The 18,211-nt window shown below is 36.2% G+C and overlaps 1 protein-coding gene across 1 annotated transcript in view; it reads right to left on the bottom strand.

Annotated features, from left to right (window-relative positions):
* Window positions 1–913: 913 nt before the first annotated feature.
* The window catches only part of PHF3 (PHD finger protein 3), a 32,224-nt gene continuing 14,926 nt past the window's right edge, over window positions 914–18,211 (bottom strand). Inside the window, exons 6-16 of the mRNA XM_009583115.1 lie at window positions 17,377–17,554; window positions 14,779–14,929; window positions 14,494–14,650; window positions 13,328–13,444; window positions 10,999–11,130; window positions 10,455–10,587; window positions 9,102–9,297; window positions 7,308–7,455; window positions 5,719–5,808; window positions 4,304–4,499; window positions 914–3,096 (exon numbers count right to left, since the gene is read on the bottom strand). Coding sequence (XP_009581410.1) covers window positions 914–3,096; window positions 4,304–4,499; window positions 5,719–5,808; window positions 7,308–7,455; window positions 9,102–9,297; window positions 10,455–10,587; window positions 10,999–11,130; window positions 13,328–13,444; window positions 14,494–14,650; window positions 14,779–14,929; window positions 17,377–17,554 — 3,681 coding nt within the window. The remainder of the gene's footprint in view (window positions 3,097–4,303; window positions 4,500–5,718; window positions 5,809–7,307; window positions 7,456–9,101; window positions 9,298–10,454; window positions 10,588–10,998; window positions 11,131–13,327; window positions 13,445–14,493; window positions 14,651–14,778; window positions 14,930–17,376; window positions 17,555–18,211) is intronic.

Raw genomic sequence — 18,211 nt, 5'->3', positions numbered from 1 at the left:
TCATTTAGCCTACGGTTTCACACCTATGAAATCAAACACACACAGTATGTGAGAAAGTTTTATCATTTTAGAATCAAAATATCCCTTAAAATATTTACATTTTACAGTAAAAAGGATAGCAAAACACAAAGTAATGTACAAGCTTAGGTATTCAAGTTTTTGAAGCATGGAAAATGGTGGGAGAAATGAATTTACTACTACAAATCATATTTCCAAGAATTTAGATTAAAAATGTTTTCTTATTAAAACAAGTGCAGTTTAAAGCAATAACATTCGAGCAGCTCAGCCTTCCGATTTCTGGTCACAAACTGCTTCAGATGCTTAGGAAATACTTGAAAAACTAATGAAATACACTTGAATTATTTTACTGTACTACCGAATAATTTAAAAAAACTCTTCACACCACCAAGCATATTATATTTTGTTGTAATGTGTGTGGATTCTGAGGCTTTGCTACAGTCTTTAAAAACAGTGCAGTTTAAAAAGAAGGTTATTGTATGAAATTCACCTTTAAAATTATCAGAGCATCTTAAAACAGAAGAGAGCACAAATTACCAAAGGCAGCAACTATATTGCAGACTTGACTAAAGCCAACTTCATCAGCTAAGAAAATTTCTAAGCCTTTATTGCATATTAATAAAAGAAATCTTTAAAATCTTGAATATACAGCAATGTAAAATTTTTAAAAATATTAAACTCCTACTTCTAGCGATAGTTGGTATAATGAAAAAAAGGATGAGTATTGGTACATCGAGTGGTACCAAAACACAGACTTGTTTCTGCAAAACACCAACACTGAATAAAAAAGATGGCACAATCCTAGCAGGCTTTTTTTTTTTTTTTTATACAAAGTTTTACGACATTACTCTAACAGTTTATTTAAATAGGATTTTGAAAGACTGCCTGCACCTTTTTACCTTTTGCTTTTAGTTCTGTCACTGTGGTCCCTATGTCTCTCTCTGTTCTTTTCACTTTCTCGTTCTCTATGCTTCTCTTTGCTTTTCTCCCTCTCCTTATCTTTTTCATGAGCCTGTTCTTCACTTTTAGGCTTCTCTGTCTTTTTTTCTGGATTTCTAGTCTCTCTGGGGCTTTTTCCATCAGCAGCCCTATCACTGTGTGGAGATCGCAATCTCTCTTTGTCTCTCTGTCCTTCCTCTCTACTCTTCCTCTCTCTCTCTTTTTCCTGGTTTCTGTCTCTGCGTCTATTTCTTTCAGAATCTTGCTCCCAGTATTTTTCGTTGTTCCACTCTTTTTCATGTCTGTCTTTCTTTTGGTGATGGGATTCACTGTAAAATCTTTGTCTATGTTGATCATTTTTTCCTCTACTGAACCCTCTCTCCAAATGCTGTTCTTGTCTGCCCCAAGGATCGCTGTGGCGTCTTTCTGGTCTCCTACTGTCTTTACTCTGAAAAAAATTTTCTGGCCCCAAAAATCTTGACTGTTTGTGAGCCACTGGTAGCCCTTGTGCAATGGGTCCAGCATAGTGTAGTGGCTGACCCGATAAATGAGCTACTGGTGGCCATGGCATCATTGGATTTTGAGGAAAGCCAAAGCCTGGAGGAGGAAGAAGTGGAGGTGGTAAATGAGGAGGAAATCCAAACATAGGGTTGTTTTGCGGAGGGAAGTTATGAGGTGCAGGAGCCTGAAACTGAAATCCAGATGGACTAGATTTAGGATGCTGAAAATTCTGCTGTGGAGGTCTAACAGATGAGAAGCTGCCACTTGTAATAGGGCTTGGGACTTTGGAAATAAATTCAGAACGAGAAGAGTTTTCGGTTTCAAAATGAGATGAAGTTGCTGCTGGTCCTCTTCTAAATGAGTTCACTGTTTCAATGTTTTGCATCAGTGCATCCTCCTGCGAGTGTTTGGTATCTTCCGCTTGTGATGCACCTGCGTTATCTGCTTTTGCTGCAGTTGAACTGTACTGCGTCTCATTGGTTTGCGCATCACTTTGATACAGGTTTGAGCCCACTTCTCCAGAAGACTGTTTGTTCTCTGGTTCCATTTGATCATTTCCTGAAGCATTGTGTCGGTCTTCATTTCTGCTAACGTCTCCTTCCTTGTTTTCCGAAGCATTAGTCTGCTGGCTTCGTCCAGCTGCCTGTCGTGGGTCTCTTTTAAGATTAATAAACGGTGGTGATTTAGAGGTATTAGCAGTGGTACCTTCAGCAGAGCCTACATTAACGTTGTTCTCATTGTTTTTTTTCCCTGCGTTTGATGAGGAAGAAGAAAAGCTGGAGTTTGTGGTCCTTCTGACTTCTTGTGCAACATTATCTTTGTCGGGTAACTGCCGCTTTGGGTCATTTTCTTTACTGTCTTCAGTTTCTTTATTCTGTGTCTGAGCAGATAAATTTGATAAGAATGCTTCTGTGGAGACATCTGGAGGTTTTCCCTTAAGACTCAGCCCTATCAAAGATCCAGCACTTCTTGCAGAACTTGAGGTCCCTACAGCTGCTGCATCCACAGTTACAGTAGCGTTAGTGGATTCTTGTAGGTCATCCAAACCAGTCTTTGCTTCACTAACTTCAGTAGTTACCTCAGCAACATCCATGTTTTCTTCTTTTAAGGTTGCTTGTTCGTTTAATAATGGTATGTCTTCACTGGGACTCGCTTCTACCTTGCTGTGTTCATACACCTGCCCTGTCGTACCCAACAGGCTTTGGAGAATATCATCCACTGGCAATGGTTTATTTGCTAGCTCCAGAGTAGAAGGCTGATTTTCCCATCCAACCAGGACTCCAGGAAGAAATCTGAGAGGCTTCGGCGGTTCATGTTTGGTACTTTCCACCAACGGTTCAATAACTGCTGGAACATCTTCTACATTAGATTGCTGAGGTTTATTTCTCTGCTTGTGTAGCACGGTTGTGAAGGAATTAAAAAAATCATTTTCCTCTTCTTCTTCTAGTGCCAACTCATGATGAGAGACTTCAGGTTTGCTTGGCTTGCTTTTCTTCTCTGGTGGCAAGCTACTCAAGGTACTTTCAGAAGCTTCGTCCACAAAACTGCTAGTAACACTTGCAACAGCAGTAATCTGCCTCTTCATTTTCTGGCGAATTATCAATCCCAGTAATAAATTTGGTCGGTGTATTTCAATCCCTGTACAAAATTGTAACAGCAATTTATCATCTCCTTCTGTTTTGGTTAAGGCAATCATTTTAAAAAAAACAACCCCCATATTCTTACAATATATTATAGAAAGTATTCATTTTATGACATTTGAAATTTCCATCAAATATAACAAACAATACTTAAAATAATCAAAAGATATATTTCCAACATAAAAATTATGACTTCAAGCACTGCAAATTAAAATTGCTTTAGATACTGTATCGCCCACTATAACTTCCAAATACAGAATACGAGACAGTTATATAGGACGTCTAGTCACATAAGAAAAAGCAGAGAAGTTAAACATCGTATTAGTCTAATGCAGCTACAGTCTGGTAACTGTGGTAGCAAAGCACAAAAGGGGGAAATAAAAAAAGTAAATAGCACACTTGCTACCACAAAATCTCCTAATCAATTTGTGTTAGGCATACTTCTTCAAAGATTTATCAAGAGTGACTTTCCAAAATGCTTCCCTCATTGCAGGAAGGCACTGTATTTCAAGGTATACTATTACCTATCTCTTTACTATGTATTTTGTTCTGTATAATTTAGGTTCTTGGAAAAAAAAAGAAAAAAATTATGAGTTGTACCTCATCCTCTCTTCATTTCGGCCCTGCCAATCTCAAAGAAGAAATCATCCACAAATTTTTATAACCAAAATAAAATTGATAAAAAATAACTCAGGTGTAAGCAGAACAACTGAGAGCCATTTCAGGATCTTTTCTTCCTTGCCCACCCGTTTTTTAAACTTTCCATGTCTTTTTTTTTTTTTTTTAAGGAAGTTTGGAACACTTGAGAAAAAAGGAATTAGTACATTTCAAATAATGAAAAATACTATTTTAAAGTTACAGTATCAATTTGGAACTCAGGTTGACTACTATCATAGTTCACTTGCATCACTGAATTTACTGAGATTGTAACCTACAAAGCCACCTGAGTTAGAGGAAGAATGTAGTAAACATAAAACAAAGTTACACACAGTAATTTTTTCAACAACAATACTTTAAAGTATCAGAATAATCTTACAACGGGAAATTAATATCTTTTCAAGGAAGCTAATATATTATGGAAAACTCATGACATGTTTGAACAGAATAGCTGGCATTTTTAAATTTAATTTTCCCTTATATTTCTGTTGTAAACTTCTTTAAGTAGGGTTATGATAATAAAGTTCCAAATTCCAAGCTGTACTTACCAGGCCCATCAAAAGGCACAAGATGATGTGGAACTTTATCTGAGGAACCTAAAGGGATGAGGTACAAATCTTTCACTTGCTTCATGTTATTGGCCGCTACACCATAACGTTTTCTACTGCTGAAATAGGCAAACAACAACGCATAGGATATCTGATCCTCTTCAGTTACAGGGGTAAAGCGAACTACACAAATCTCCTGTTTACAAAAAGAGAGAAAAAGATGGTCAGATACATTTTTCTATCATTCAAAAGCACAGTTCAGAGGAGGAGAAAAAGCCTCCCCAGGAAGGCAGAGAACAACAGAGCAGATAGAAGGAGCAGAAACAGGGACAAAAATAATTAAGGAAAACTGAAGAAAACAAATAAAAAGCATTTAGTATAAAAAAATTAATTACAGTGCATAACAGAAAAGCCAACATTTTATCAGCTACCTAAATAAAAAGTTTTAGGGAAGCATGCCAGCTTCCAAGTAATTATTCCTCTTCCCACTCACAACATTGCTAGAAAGCTTTATTTTTAGACCACTGTGTCCGAGATATCCATTAATACTGGGGAAGATCAGTATTCAGATCCCAGAATTACAATAAAAGCCCAGCCGAGGACTGATGCTGTTTAATGGCTTAACTAACGACCTGGAAGATGGGACAGGAGACTCTGCAAAACTGAGATGACACCTAATTAGGGGCAGTGGTCGATATGCTGGAAGAGTGTGGGCTGCCTTTCAGAGGGACCTCAGCAGGCTGAAAAGGTGTGCTGACCTTCATGAAGGTCAGCAAAGGCAAATGCAAAATCTTGCACTTTGAGATGTAGTAACCCCATGCAGCTGCACAGGCCAGGGGACTGACTGCCTAGGAAGCAGCTTGGCATAAAAGGATGCCAGAGTCCTGGTAGACAAGTTGAATGTGAACCAGCAACACGTCCATGCCAAGAAGGCCAACTGCGTGCTGGGCGTCAGAACCAGAGCAGCCAGCAGGCCAAGGGAAATAATTATTCCCTTCTATCCAGCACTTGTGACAGAGCATCTGGAGAACACCACCTAGTTTTGGGCTCCCCAGCCCGAGGACAACCTGCACACAGCAGGACAAGTCCAGCAGAGGACCACTGAGATGGTTTTCCATACTGTAACAGTACTGAAACGAAAGGGTAGCACTTGAGACATGTGAAGCGGTGTCCAAACATTCTTGATGAGTTACTGTCTCAAAGGAATACAAGTATTCTCAAACAGCAAATGACAGGTTAAGGTTAGACAGTAAGAAAATAAATGCCATCAGCTGCCATCCATCCCATTCAACATAACTGCCAGTTATCCTTCATATGTCATGTATTTCACAAATGTTCCGGGGAAAAAAAAAAGATCTTTAGGGTGAGTAAGATTTATGTTAAAACAGCAAGCCTTCAATATGTAAAATTCTTACCTTGGTCCCTGAAGCTTTGATTTTTTCTACATACTCCCAGACAGTGTGAGGAGATATCCTGCCACCTACTTGAATACTATCAGGTAAATCCTATGAGAAAGGACAACAGAAATCTGAATCCAACCTAAAAATTGTGGTAAATCCTTCATCCAGTATCTATTTCATATATTCAAAACATGCTTAATTCTTATAGTTCTTAAATTATAATTTTAAAGTATCAATAGAATACTGATAACAACAGCAGAATACTGAAAAACAACAGTAGAAACAAATTAATTTACATTTAAATTTTGGATATTTATATTAGGATTTTCCGTGCAAAGTTAATGATCTGTACTAAATTAGTTATTATTCAATACTGTTCATCTATACCTTCCCCAAAATTATTTATTTCAGTAACATTAAGTGCAAACATAACTGTACTGTGCTCTGGAAACACTCAAGTTATCTGTAAGATCAAACTGCTATGAGAGCCCCACACCTATAAAGGAATATAATAAACTTTCAGAATCTTAATCATGAGGGAAAAACATAACCTACACACACATGCATATATAGACATAAACTTGGTCTTGGATATTATCAAGTTCACTATTCACAAATAACAAAAACAGACTTTCAGAATAATTTAGGAACACCTACGAAAAAAACAGTTTTTTGAAATAAAGCAGAAGAGTTTTGAAAAGCACATTTTATTCGTAAAACAATCCTTTAGTATTAAAGGGTACTGCATGCCCTGCACTTCACTGAAGATTTACAGCAAAGTAAAGATAATCACATTAATAGAAGATGTAAGTCCTTTTAATTAGAAAGCTGATGCATCCCGTGGCACTGGCGAAAAGTAACGCTGAGCCTTTTGAGCTCTCTGATCTTTATGACACAAAGACAACTATTATAAGCAGTTGCATCCTTTTCCTGCTTCTCCGACACTGAAGTGAACACTATGTAAACTTTTTTTTTTTTAAAGGGATAATTTAGTCTTACAATGGAAAGTTAGGACCAGAATTGCCACCAGATAGGCAAAAAAAGAAACCCTGTTACGCAGGTTTCTGCTGTAGAAGATGAGAAGGCTTCTTGCACTGTGTCAACAGAAACCACCAGTAGACACTTCTGTCTACCAAAATTGGTATTGACTTGTTTAATGCTTTGAATTCGAAACTGAGCTACAATTTTCTAACCTCTAATTCAGAAAATGGATGCCACTGAGGTGATTATTTCAGTAGCAAATTTTGCTCTATCTTTCCCTGATACTTTATACTACAGAAGATGCTCCACAATAAACAAAAAGCCAGCTCTGGAAATACTGCTGCTCATCCTAAAGAAACATCTGACAGTGAGACGAGAGCAAAACTTCTTGAAATATATCAAAGAACTTGAACCCTGATGAACCATAGGTCCATGTAGGACAAACTGAAAAATACTTTACTTACAAATACATACCCTAACCTATGTCCTCCCAAAAATACTTTACTCAGTACAATGATTATGCTTCATTGTCTTTCATCATTATACTATTATTAGCCTACAACGTAAACAAGTCACTAAAGTTAGCAAATGAATTTTTCATTCTTTGCAGTAAATGGAAGTACCTCCGTTAAATACTCAAAAGAGCCAGAAACTGGGTAAGCCTTGATAACAAACTTTGCCACTGAAGGCATATTGATAAAACCCTTCCAGATGAAATTCAGGCGTGCCAGAAATAGACTTTCACATTCCACAGTACCAGGTGTTTCTGACCTAAAAAATGACAAATAAGAAAACACTTTGTTTAGAACGTGATATATCATGCAATATCATGTAATGATAATCTTTCTTCCTAAAAGAAATTACGTGTCATTAAGAATTTTCTTTTCCAGTTAAGCATACTTGAAAGTCAATGAAAAGAGATAGGCAGACAACCATGTTTCTCACCTTCCAGTGGAATTACATGAAGTTACATATGTTACATGAAGGACCGTCAGATAAGCAACACATTAGTTCACTACTGTAGCTTTTGAGAACAGAGAAGTTATTTAGTCCAAGAGTTATTAAATGCTACTGAAGAGGACACACAAACACATACAGGTGCTGCAGACCCAGTTAGATCTTCCCCTGCCACTGGGAGGGGAGGAGAAGATGACATACTGCCTGCTGGCCTATCTTCACCCTGCTTTCCTAGCTCCTACGTTTTGTTGCAACACTGTCTGTCCACTACCTGAATACATGCGTCCCCCTTCCCTTCCCTTGTCCTACAAGTTGGCTCCTCATCTCTTCTCACCCATGCATCACTTCCACAGCTTCTGTGAACGCCTCCTCCCAATTCCAGTATCAGCTGTACAAATTAGCGTTTTTCCCCCTTCAAAAAAAAAGCCTCAGTTTTGTCAATAAAGCAGCTGCAAGGAATAAACTAAAAGATTTAAATAATTTCACAGAGGAGTGTTTCTCAGCCTGGGGGTTTCCTCATGGAAAAGGTTACAGCCACATTTCAACATTTCCCAACATGTTGTTATCAAAATATTCTAGGCATGCTACCAGCAGTTTTAAGCTAGCTGCCCAGTAATACCAGATGTGCTGTTACAGTAACACAGTAACCTATGTTTCTTTCTGTCTACACTAGAAATTGCTTCTTTGAATCTTCAGCAAGCTATTCAAAAAACAAAGTGCACTGTCCTCGGTAAAGGATCCCACTGTCCTGATAAAGGCAGAATTTCAGCACAAACTCTGGTCAATTCTAAATAACTGGAAGTCGATGTTTTTCTAGCAACCCCTTCCTCAAACCAGAAAAAAACAGCCTCATAAATTGCAATTCCCTCTTTACTGGGTAGCAGAGTGTGGAAGAAAATGAAGAGAGCGCTGACAGCAAATATAGCAAAACATCAAACAAGCTGTTGTTAACTCTCATTTCTAGAAAAAGCATTGCTTTGAGATTTGAAACTAGCCTGATTTATCAGTGTAAATGCTCTGTTTAGAGAGATCTCAAACTCCCTAGTTTTACATATACACATATACAAACACAGACACACTCATTCAATTGCAGCACTTAACATACTACGTTCCTTAATAGCAAAATACAATATGAAATCTATATTCTGCCTTTTTTAATATGAACTCAACTGCCTTTTTAGGCCTTGTTGCACCAGAAAACGTAAGGTAGTTTACTTTTCACGAAAAGAAAATGTGGTAATTAGAAGTTCGTAATCACAACAATATATGTACTATTATTTATATAAATGCATAGCACCATCTACTCCAGCAGATAACCCCATTCTGAAGAAGAGGTGTACAACTTCAAGTACACAAATGGATTAATGAAATACCATTAAAAAAATAACTTTAGTCATAATAGCTTAACAAGGTTAATAATGTCTTTCATTTAAAAATACTGTTTCTACAGTTTATATTACTTTGGGAGAGGTGTGAATGATGATTTGGATGAGTCTTGCTTATCATCTTCCAGCAACTCTGAAGCTAAAATACTTGATGTTGAAGAAAGCGCGTCTGCAATGCTCTCTGCTTCGTTGTCTGACTGCTTCCGTGCAACTCCAACAGACACTTTCACTTTTTTGGCAGAAAGATCATCAGTAGGTGGTGCCATTCGGCCTGCAGAGAATCATAGAATCATATAGGTTGGAAAAGACCTTTAAGATCATCAAGTCCAACCATGAACCTAGCACTGCCAAGTCCACCACTAAGCCATGTCCCTAAGCACCACATCTACACGTCTTTTAAATACTTCCAGGGATGGTGACTCCACCACTTCCCTGGGCAGCCTGTTCCAAGGCTTGACAACCCTTTCGGTGAATTCCAAGGCCTGACCACTCTTTCAGTAAAGACATTTTTCCTAATGTCCAGTCTAAACCTCCCTTGGCGCAACTTGAGGCCATTTCTTCTCGTCCTATCACTAGTTACTTGGCAGAAGAGACCAACCCCCACCTCGCTACAACCTCCTTTCAGGTAGCTGTAAGGAGCGATAAGGTCTCCCCTCAGCCTCCTCTTCTCCAGGCTAAACAGCCCCAGTTCCCTCAGCCACTCCTCATAAGACTTGTTCTCTAGACCCTTCACCAGCTTCGTTGCCCTTCTCTGGACACGCTCCAGCACCTCAGTGTCCTTCTTGTAGTGAGGGGCCCAAAACTGAACACAGGATTCAAGGTGCGGCCTCACCAGGGCCGAGTACAGGGGCACGATCACCTCCCTACTCCTGCTGGCCACACTAGTTCTGATACAGGCCAGGATGCCGTTGGCCTTCTTGGCCACCTGGGCACACTGCCGGCTCATGTTCAGCAATGTTTTTTATTTTTTATTAAAGAAACGAAAGAGGACTTCTTCTTGAAGACATGGAAGATGCAACAAAAATACTACATATTGCCACTGAAGTGCAATAGGATAAAGAAATGATACATTTTATACATATTTATACATTGTATATATTTATACAATATTATACATAAATATTGCCACTGTAATGGGATAGGATAAAGAAATGAGGAATCAACAATAGCATGTACACCCATTAAAGGGACTTCTTTCTCTGCAATCTTTTTTTTTTTTTTAAATAGAAGACAACTTTATCCTAATAGCCTATCATTTTAATATTGTCTCTTTTGTAAATTATGAAGTAAAACACTGCTTCCACATCTTTGTCAGCAAACTAGGGAAAAAAACCCATTTATTTACATTCTTGATATATACTGAGATTTATGACTGAAAAGCATTATACAAGCATGATATATTTATTTTGACATGCTTTTCAAAATTACCTATGCAGATTTTGCAGTTAAGATCGAAGAGATGATTTTTATGTTGACTTGTGGTGTCTGGAGATGCAGATTCATTTATTTCTTTATCTTTTTCAGCTTCCTCTGACTTCTCAAACAACTTCATATTAGGTTCCTAAGAAAAGTCAAACTTGTTTCAGTTAGCCTTTTTTTCCTCTGATAATATTCCTAATATTGCTATTCATATTACTTAAACATTTTATGGCTCCCTTCAGCTGTATAGCCTAAAAGGCCATCACAAACTCTACAAATGCATTAAAAGAACAAATTGATATTCCCAAATATATTTCAGATAAGATTTGGAATATTTTCTACTATTGCCAGAATGCATCATATACAACATGGAAAAAACAAAAAAAACACCAGGCCCAGAACTGAAAGACAATGAAGATAAAAGAAAAATTGAACTCAAAACAGACCTAACATATAATTACAGATCTGAACAACAAAATCCTAAACAAACCACTTTACAACCATATTATCTATGTAAACTAAATACACTGTGTTGCCATGCTTTCTTTTCTACCTGAATTTCCATAACTTCCTCTTGTTCTTTTATTGGTGTTTCACTTTCAATTTCTATTTCTCCTTTGTGAGTAATTTTTGTGATAGGTCTTCTTTCAACTTCCCTCTGTTCTTTCTCGATCATTTCAATTGTCTGCAAAAACAGGAAGTTACTTATATTTACTTCCATATAATAACATTTGGAAATCCACAAATATAACAACAGAAAATACGACTGCAGTTAGGAAACCCTCTAGGAAAAAAAAGAATACATTCTTATTTTTCAAGTTTCAAGTAGTTTCATAAAGCAAATGCACAAGCAGCTGGTCTAACTTCACCTGCAGTGCAGTGAGTACTTATCAGGCATGTATTTAAACAAGTAACAAAGTAGACCTTCAACACTAAATTTAAAGACAGGTAATTCTGATTTTCCAAGAGTTAAAGAAAAAAAAAAAAATGCATCAACTCTTTTCCCACAGTAACAGGGACAATGTAGGACATAAATACATATAGATTTGTATCATTTTTCAAGAGCTCTACCTCAATAAAAACATTTAAATGTATTCTTAAAGTAATCGATGTGCTAATTCTGATCAGTGCTGCTGCTTTGCTCTGTTGCAAAAAAACAAAACATAAACCGTTATTTCTAACATTGCTTCTTAAAGCACATTTCTACTTCTTAAACCAGAAACAGCTTGTGTTGGCTGTCCCCAATATTTTAAGCCTGGTTTCATTAGGAAATAAGGATTCTATAATTGCTTTATCTGTCTGCCAAATACCTACAGTTAGTTTTGAACACATTGGGAAAACTTCAGAAAAAAAATAGTAAGTAGCAGTCTCAAAGTCTTGCTTAAGTAAGAAAATGAAAAATACAGTCAAATGATACATTATTATTTATTTTACATGTTGTATTCCATCTCAAATTCTAGAAATTTTGAAGTATTTCTCTGAAATAGTTAGGACCCTACAGTAATTTTTGAGCAGCATACGCTTTTGTTTTAAAGCTGTTCCTTACAGCAGTGGAATATTGTTTTGTATTGTCTGTTTTCAGTATTTTATTGATGTTAATAAAAATAAATGTAATGAAGATGTACCTCAAAAGATGGGCTTTAGATAGCTACAGAATAAACAAACTTTTCATGCCTTTCTAGGCCCTCAAAACAACTTTGAGATAATAGAATAATTCAATAACTGTTTTTGCATAGGAACTAGCAAAAAGTTGTCATGATTCATAAACAGGTCTAGTTGCAATATGCAAAGAAAAGGAAAAAACCAGGAATAATTAATGTCGCAATGCAAATCACAGTCTCTAAAACAGCATCCTGCTGTACTGAATCAGTTATCACTGAATATTCTTTCATTCTGAGCACACAGAATTCAAGAGGATGAATTTCCATGTATTCTGTGTTACACTACCTACTCATTAATTTTTTAATCGGAAGTCATCTGATACAATCCACAATTCCTAGTATGATAAAACCAAAACACAAAATGCATACCAGTTAACACTACCCAAATTTTGTGCCTTTCAGTTCTATGAAGTGGCATATAAACACCAAGGACTCTGCCGACACAAATCCAGATGTTGTAAACTAGAAAACTTGAAGCTGTAAACTGGACATTTTTAAGCAGCTGCAGTTAACTATCATCGGACTAACTGCCCAATAAACATGGTAATATCTAAGAAAAAGGCATCTTCTATAAAAATAATACAGCTCCTTATATTCCTGCTTCACCTTCTAAATTGTCAACACAGCTATAAATATAGCATGACTTTCTGTTTCAAGAAAAGTAATGCTCTAACCAACCTAATAAACTTCCTACACTTTGTTGCGGTTTTTTGGTTTGGTTTTTTTTTTTTGTCCCTTTAGACTGCTTTTCAGAGTGGCAGACCAAGTTTTCAGCTTCAGATTTACTTCTTGGTGGGTGATTTGTCATACTCCATCAGTATGTAAGTTATAAACACCAGTGCAGTTTGATTTGTCCAAAAAGATCTTTCTCCTTTTCCAAGAAACTGGTGTCTATAAACCTCCAGCTAGAGCTTTAAAATCTTGTTGGAAAGAAGGACAAAGAAGCCTTCACTCTTGAGACAGAAGAAAGAGCAAGCAGCAACAAAGTTGCAAAAGAAAATGCATGGTTTCCCCCTTTCAGGAATCTACTACACGTCTTTCACTTCTGTCCTAACAAGCCCTTTGGGTTTTGAATACTAAATAAATTATAGAGATCCTCCTGATTAGTCAGAGTTGCTTTGTGCAACATGCATTCTGTTCTTTCTACATACACTTAACCTGAAAACAGAAGTTAAATATGCTTAGGCAGTCAACTAAACAACATAAGTTGACAAATCTCACATGTCTGTTTTCTCTCTGTCTCCAAGCAGCCAGTTCTTTGGAAGCCAGTTCTTCTGGGCTCATTTTTATTAGATGGTCTGGAGTAACCTCTCCTTTCAGTACTTTCTTAAATAATATCTAGAAGAAAGAAGAAAAGTTAACTATTGCTATCAAGACAAAAACAGCTCGCAGCAGGAAATAAAGCAGAGAAGCAACATAGAACATACTCTGTATAGTTATATGGATCCTGTGGTTTTGTAATTACCTCCCACTGTAGGAAGCGGTACTAGATTTTATAACATAAAGAGCTTAATTCCAGAGCTCCATTTATTCTACATAACAGAATGTATCTACATATACCCTTAATGATCAGATGTACAATTAACTGTTGTTCCAAAGGAGAAAGTGAATTTATGCCCATTGCAGCAGTAACTCGGACTTTTTTTTTTGTAAAGGTGCAAGTCCCCTGTATTACACAGCAGAAAGAAGCTAGTATTAAAGAGGATGTCTACGCTTCTTGATAGACTGAACTGAATTCCTAGGGTAAAAAAAACCCACATAATTTAGCAGTATGACCAAACAGAAGTCAATGACAGAAGTTAGCCTGTTCATATAATTTACAGTTGGCTAATTGTAATAGTAAAATACCATAGACAAAGCAACTTGATCAGAATAACTGATAAAAGGACAAAAGACAGAAGTTGAGGAGGTGAGTATGATGTTGCACAATGGGCTCACAGAAAGCAGAAAAGAGAGTGAAGACCAAGCTTGGGAAACCTGGGTATGAAAAAGCACAGTGAGACAAGCTACTGGATGGACAGAAACAACAGTAAGTGCAGTAAGCAGGAAAGAGTTGGGGGGGGGACAGGGACACCCAAACAACAGATCAGTGGTAAAGGCAAACACTTAAACTAAGCAAGCTTATCCATTACACTTTGAAACCCCACTATAAAAAGTACACTGGGAGCAAGGAGATGAAGAATTAGTGATGGGGAACAAGTGAAAAAGAACACAGAGAACACCGAGTGCACAAGAGGACAAACAACACCAAAGAGAAATCTACAGAAAAAAATAACACACAGGATAAATTGTGAAAGAATTAATAATGCATCTACATAGAAGACTGTTCCTTTAATCTAAAACAAATAAAGGATTTTTGTAAAGCACAACAGACAAATAATACATACATTATTTTTAGGATCTTTTAGATTGAACATTAAACTTCTGTATTTGTTCTTATACTTTGAGTCAGTGTCCCGAAAAAAAGAAAACAGCTCTCTTTCAATCCTTGTGGCAACTTTTGCTGCTCTCTCCTCAGGAATCTTTAAACTGGAGTCTGTCAGTCTGTGGGAGAACACAGCGGAAATTACCAAATGCTTCCAAATAATTAATATTTTTTTCTTTGCCTTCCGAAATAAAATAATTACTAACACAAATTTATAATTTCATTTAATAATATACCTATACTTTACCTTTTCATCAGAATTTCCTTAAGAGACTGCTTGACACTTTGTCTTATCTGATCAGCAGAAGGTTTGGAAGCTGGCACAGCTGGCAGGTGTGTTGCACTAATGGATCCTTTCTCATTTTTCTTTTTCTTAATTTCTTGTTTCTCATGAACACCTATCAAAACAGAGAGTTAAAAACTGTAAGCTACTCAAACCACTCAATAAACTTTTACTGTTGCTAGATGTCATGAAGTTTTATTTTTAAACTGCTAAGAACTGACCTTCAAGGAGAAGGAATGGACTCACAGTGTTGTTGTTTTTTTTTTTTTTTTTTATTTGGTTTGGATTTTGTATTACACAGATTAATCCAGAAAAAACTTCCTTAGCAGAAATAAATAGGACTTTTGCTCTTTGGCAATTTGCTCTAAAGTATTTTCTTCTACACTGAACCAAGATGACCAGTGCTTATTAGCTTGATCTTAAGTAGGATTTTTGACTCTGAATTCTTGTTAAAGCATAGATTAATTTTTCAATGAGTGAACTGAGAAATAATATACTGGGAAGCACTTAATATAAGCATATTAAACTTTACTTTAAAACAGAGTTTTTCATAAAACTTAGCATTTCTGCATCTGTTAGCCATCAAGATTATTGCAATTATAATAATCTCAGCTTCTGATTCAGGTAACAGACAATCTTAAGGCCATTATCAGGTTTGTGTCATAAATAATACAAATAATGGAAATTTCTAATAAAATTAAAATCATTAAAGCAAAAAACACAAATTCCTTCAAAATTCAATTTTCAGGGTGTCAACTGATAGCTCATTTGTCTCAGCAAGCAGACATGTCACTAATTTAGAGCTGTAGCCTTCTATTTATGAAAGCAATGGGAAATAAACAATATTAATTTACTGATGTTCTACTCTGAAAAAAGAAACAAACTGAAGACTGATAAAGATCCAACTTGAGTGTCTGATGGTAAAAAGAAGTATTTCTTTATTATTAGTTTCACCTACTGAGTGCAACTTAAAATGCATTAATACCAGAAGCAAACTAACTACATTTTCAAGTAGCTATAAAAAGACAGATCTTCTTTTCCAGTGAGCAGACTGTGTGGTTGGATCATCAACTCTCTCACTAATGCAACTATGATCCCTATCAAAATTACTGATTTCTCCTTCCTCACCAGCAAGGTGGTACTGACCTGAGACAGCTGTGTGCCACTCTGCGCTGTGATCTCAAGTACGAATATGTTAGGCTTGTTAAGTAAAGCAGCTCTATTAATGCTTTTATTTGTTCAATATACTGTTTTGCTCATCTCCTCCTCAGGAGGAGGATGAAGAACTGGACTAAAATCTTTTCAAAGCTGTAGCCTGAGGGGGTCAGGGAAAATGGAAAACCTCCACATGCCAGCAGTATTTTTGCAGTTTCAACCATCTGAAAACACGTGCCCGTAACAGGGAAGTGATGGGCAAGATTAGCAATAAACAATGCCACTATAAGAATAATTCAAAGCAGTTAAGAGATTAAGACAAATGTGCTGCTTAATAATTTTATGCTAATTGTCCTAAATGAGACTGCCAAGCCTCCCCTCTATTAAAAATCATTTTTAAGATTAACTTCTATTTTGAAATTGTCATTGTAAAAATCTTTTTGTCATCTCCTAGTTCAATTAATATATTTTAGAACAATTCAATTATTTCATTGATGCTAAAGACTCATTTCACTCCATGTAATTTGCAGTTAAAAAGGATGTCAATTATTTTGTGACTCAGAATTTCAAAGTTGGACAACAAGGTATGTGAAGTCTAAAAGATACCATTCAGTATAAGAGACTTACATTTAGATTTATATTTAACCCTGACATTTTCAATTGTTTTCTTCCACCAAAAAGTTTCTAGAACGCATCAGCACTGGCAAAAGACCAGAAGAGCAGATTTTTTTTTTTTTTAAAGACAAGGATTCAAAGCTTGAGTTTAGGAGTTAAAGACACAGTTCTCACAAAATCTCACTACCTTTGCTACTGAGATTTCAGTCCCAAATGACAACAATTTCCTATTACCATGATCTTAGAAGAATAATGCTTCCTGGAAGGGAGCTGAGGAGGGGACGGAGGTTGCTGGGAGGGGAAATATGTCCTTTCAACTTTCAAATAAAATTTAGATGAAAATCTGATGGCTCAGTGTGTAATATAATGTTCCCCTTTGAAATGAGTTGATAAAATTATTTGTTAATTTGTGCAAAAGACATCAGTAAGTCAAAGTATAATTTACATAGCAATTAAAACACTTTTATGTACATTAAGTATTTCATAGTATTTTATGGAAGAGTATTTCAAAGTTTTCTGCAATGTGAAATAAAGTTTAATAGAGAGATGTCTTTGTGTATTTTTTCTCCCATTCTTGATTATGTGAGCATCCTCTACTATTCAAACAGGAAACATTCACACATCTACACAGGAAACATTTACCTGCTAAATAAAATTTAAAAAGAAACGAGAAATAAAGATCATAAACATCATGGGAACAAACACCATCACATGTGGTTTGAAAAACTGATACATTCTTCACTGAACATGTATGTGAATTACAGCATAGAGTACTTCACCAAACCTCACTACCTGATTTCATGGACCTTTCAACCACACTAAGGGACTCTTTACTTATTTTTTCATTTTTATCTTCTGGGGACCGCCGAGGAATTACAGCAGTTTGTGATCCTTTTCGAGCAGGAACATGTTGCCCTTTTTTAGTATCTGAGTCTCTGGACTCTGACAAGTTCTTCCCATCACCAGATTCCTGAAATAAACATTTACACGTTAGCATGCTACTGAATGCTACAATGAACCACTACATAATTACCACACATTTTCCCTCTTTTTTATTTTTAAGTATACTGTATAATGAATTCCCTGGATGTATGCACCACGGTATAATATTTTCTAAAAGATTACTGAACAATATCCCAAATTACTGCCAAGTATTGCTTAACAATCTCTTTGAAATATTGGCCGAAGGCACATCACAGACAGTATGCAGCTAAGCTCTATGTTGAAAACCACTACGTTTTCAGCTGTTTTAAAAGGTCAGGGATACCAATGAACATCCCTTAACCAGCTTTAGCCACGTATCCACAGGAAGTCACTTATGTTTAGAAAACACATGTAAACCAAAATTAAACAGAATAGCTTACATGTCAGAATTACAATACTACTATTCAGAAATAAGACAAAGAGGATTACTGATTATTAAGTTGATGAATATGACACTATATACAAAAAGACTCTAAAGAATTGTAATAAGAACATCTCACTGCTCTTGCAAATTATCCTCTGGTTAGTAAAATGACACACAAATAAAGTAGAAAGGCTCTAATTAAAATTTTAGACATTTTCTTCTACATACAATCTGAAGTTAAACAATCAAAACTAAAATACTGTTTTCATATTGTTCTAC

Source organism: Fulmarus glacialis, unplaced genomic scaffold (assembly GCF_000690835.1).
Source record: "Fulmarus glacialis isolate BGI_N327 unplaced genomic scaffold, ASM69083v1 scaffold40628, whole genome shotgun sequence".
In the NCBI taxonomy this organism is placed as follows: Eukaryota; Metazoa; Chordata; class Aves; order Procellariiformes; family Procellariidae; genus Fulmarus; species Fulmarus glacialis.
The sequence above is the reverse complement of the archived record's forward strand: the minus strand, read 5'-3'. Positions and strand labels throughout refer to the sequence as shown.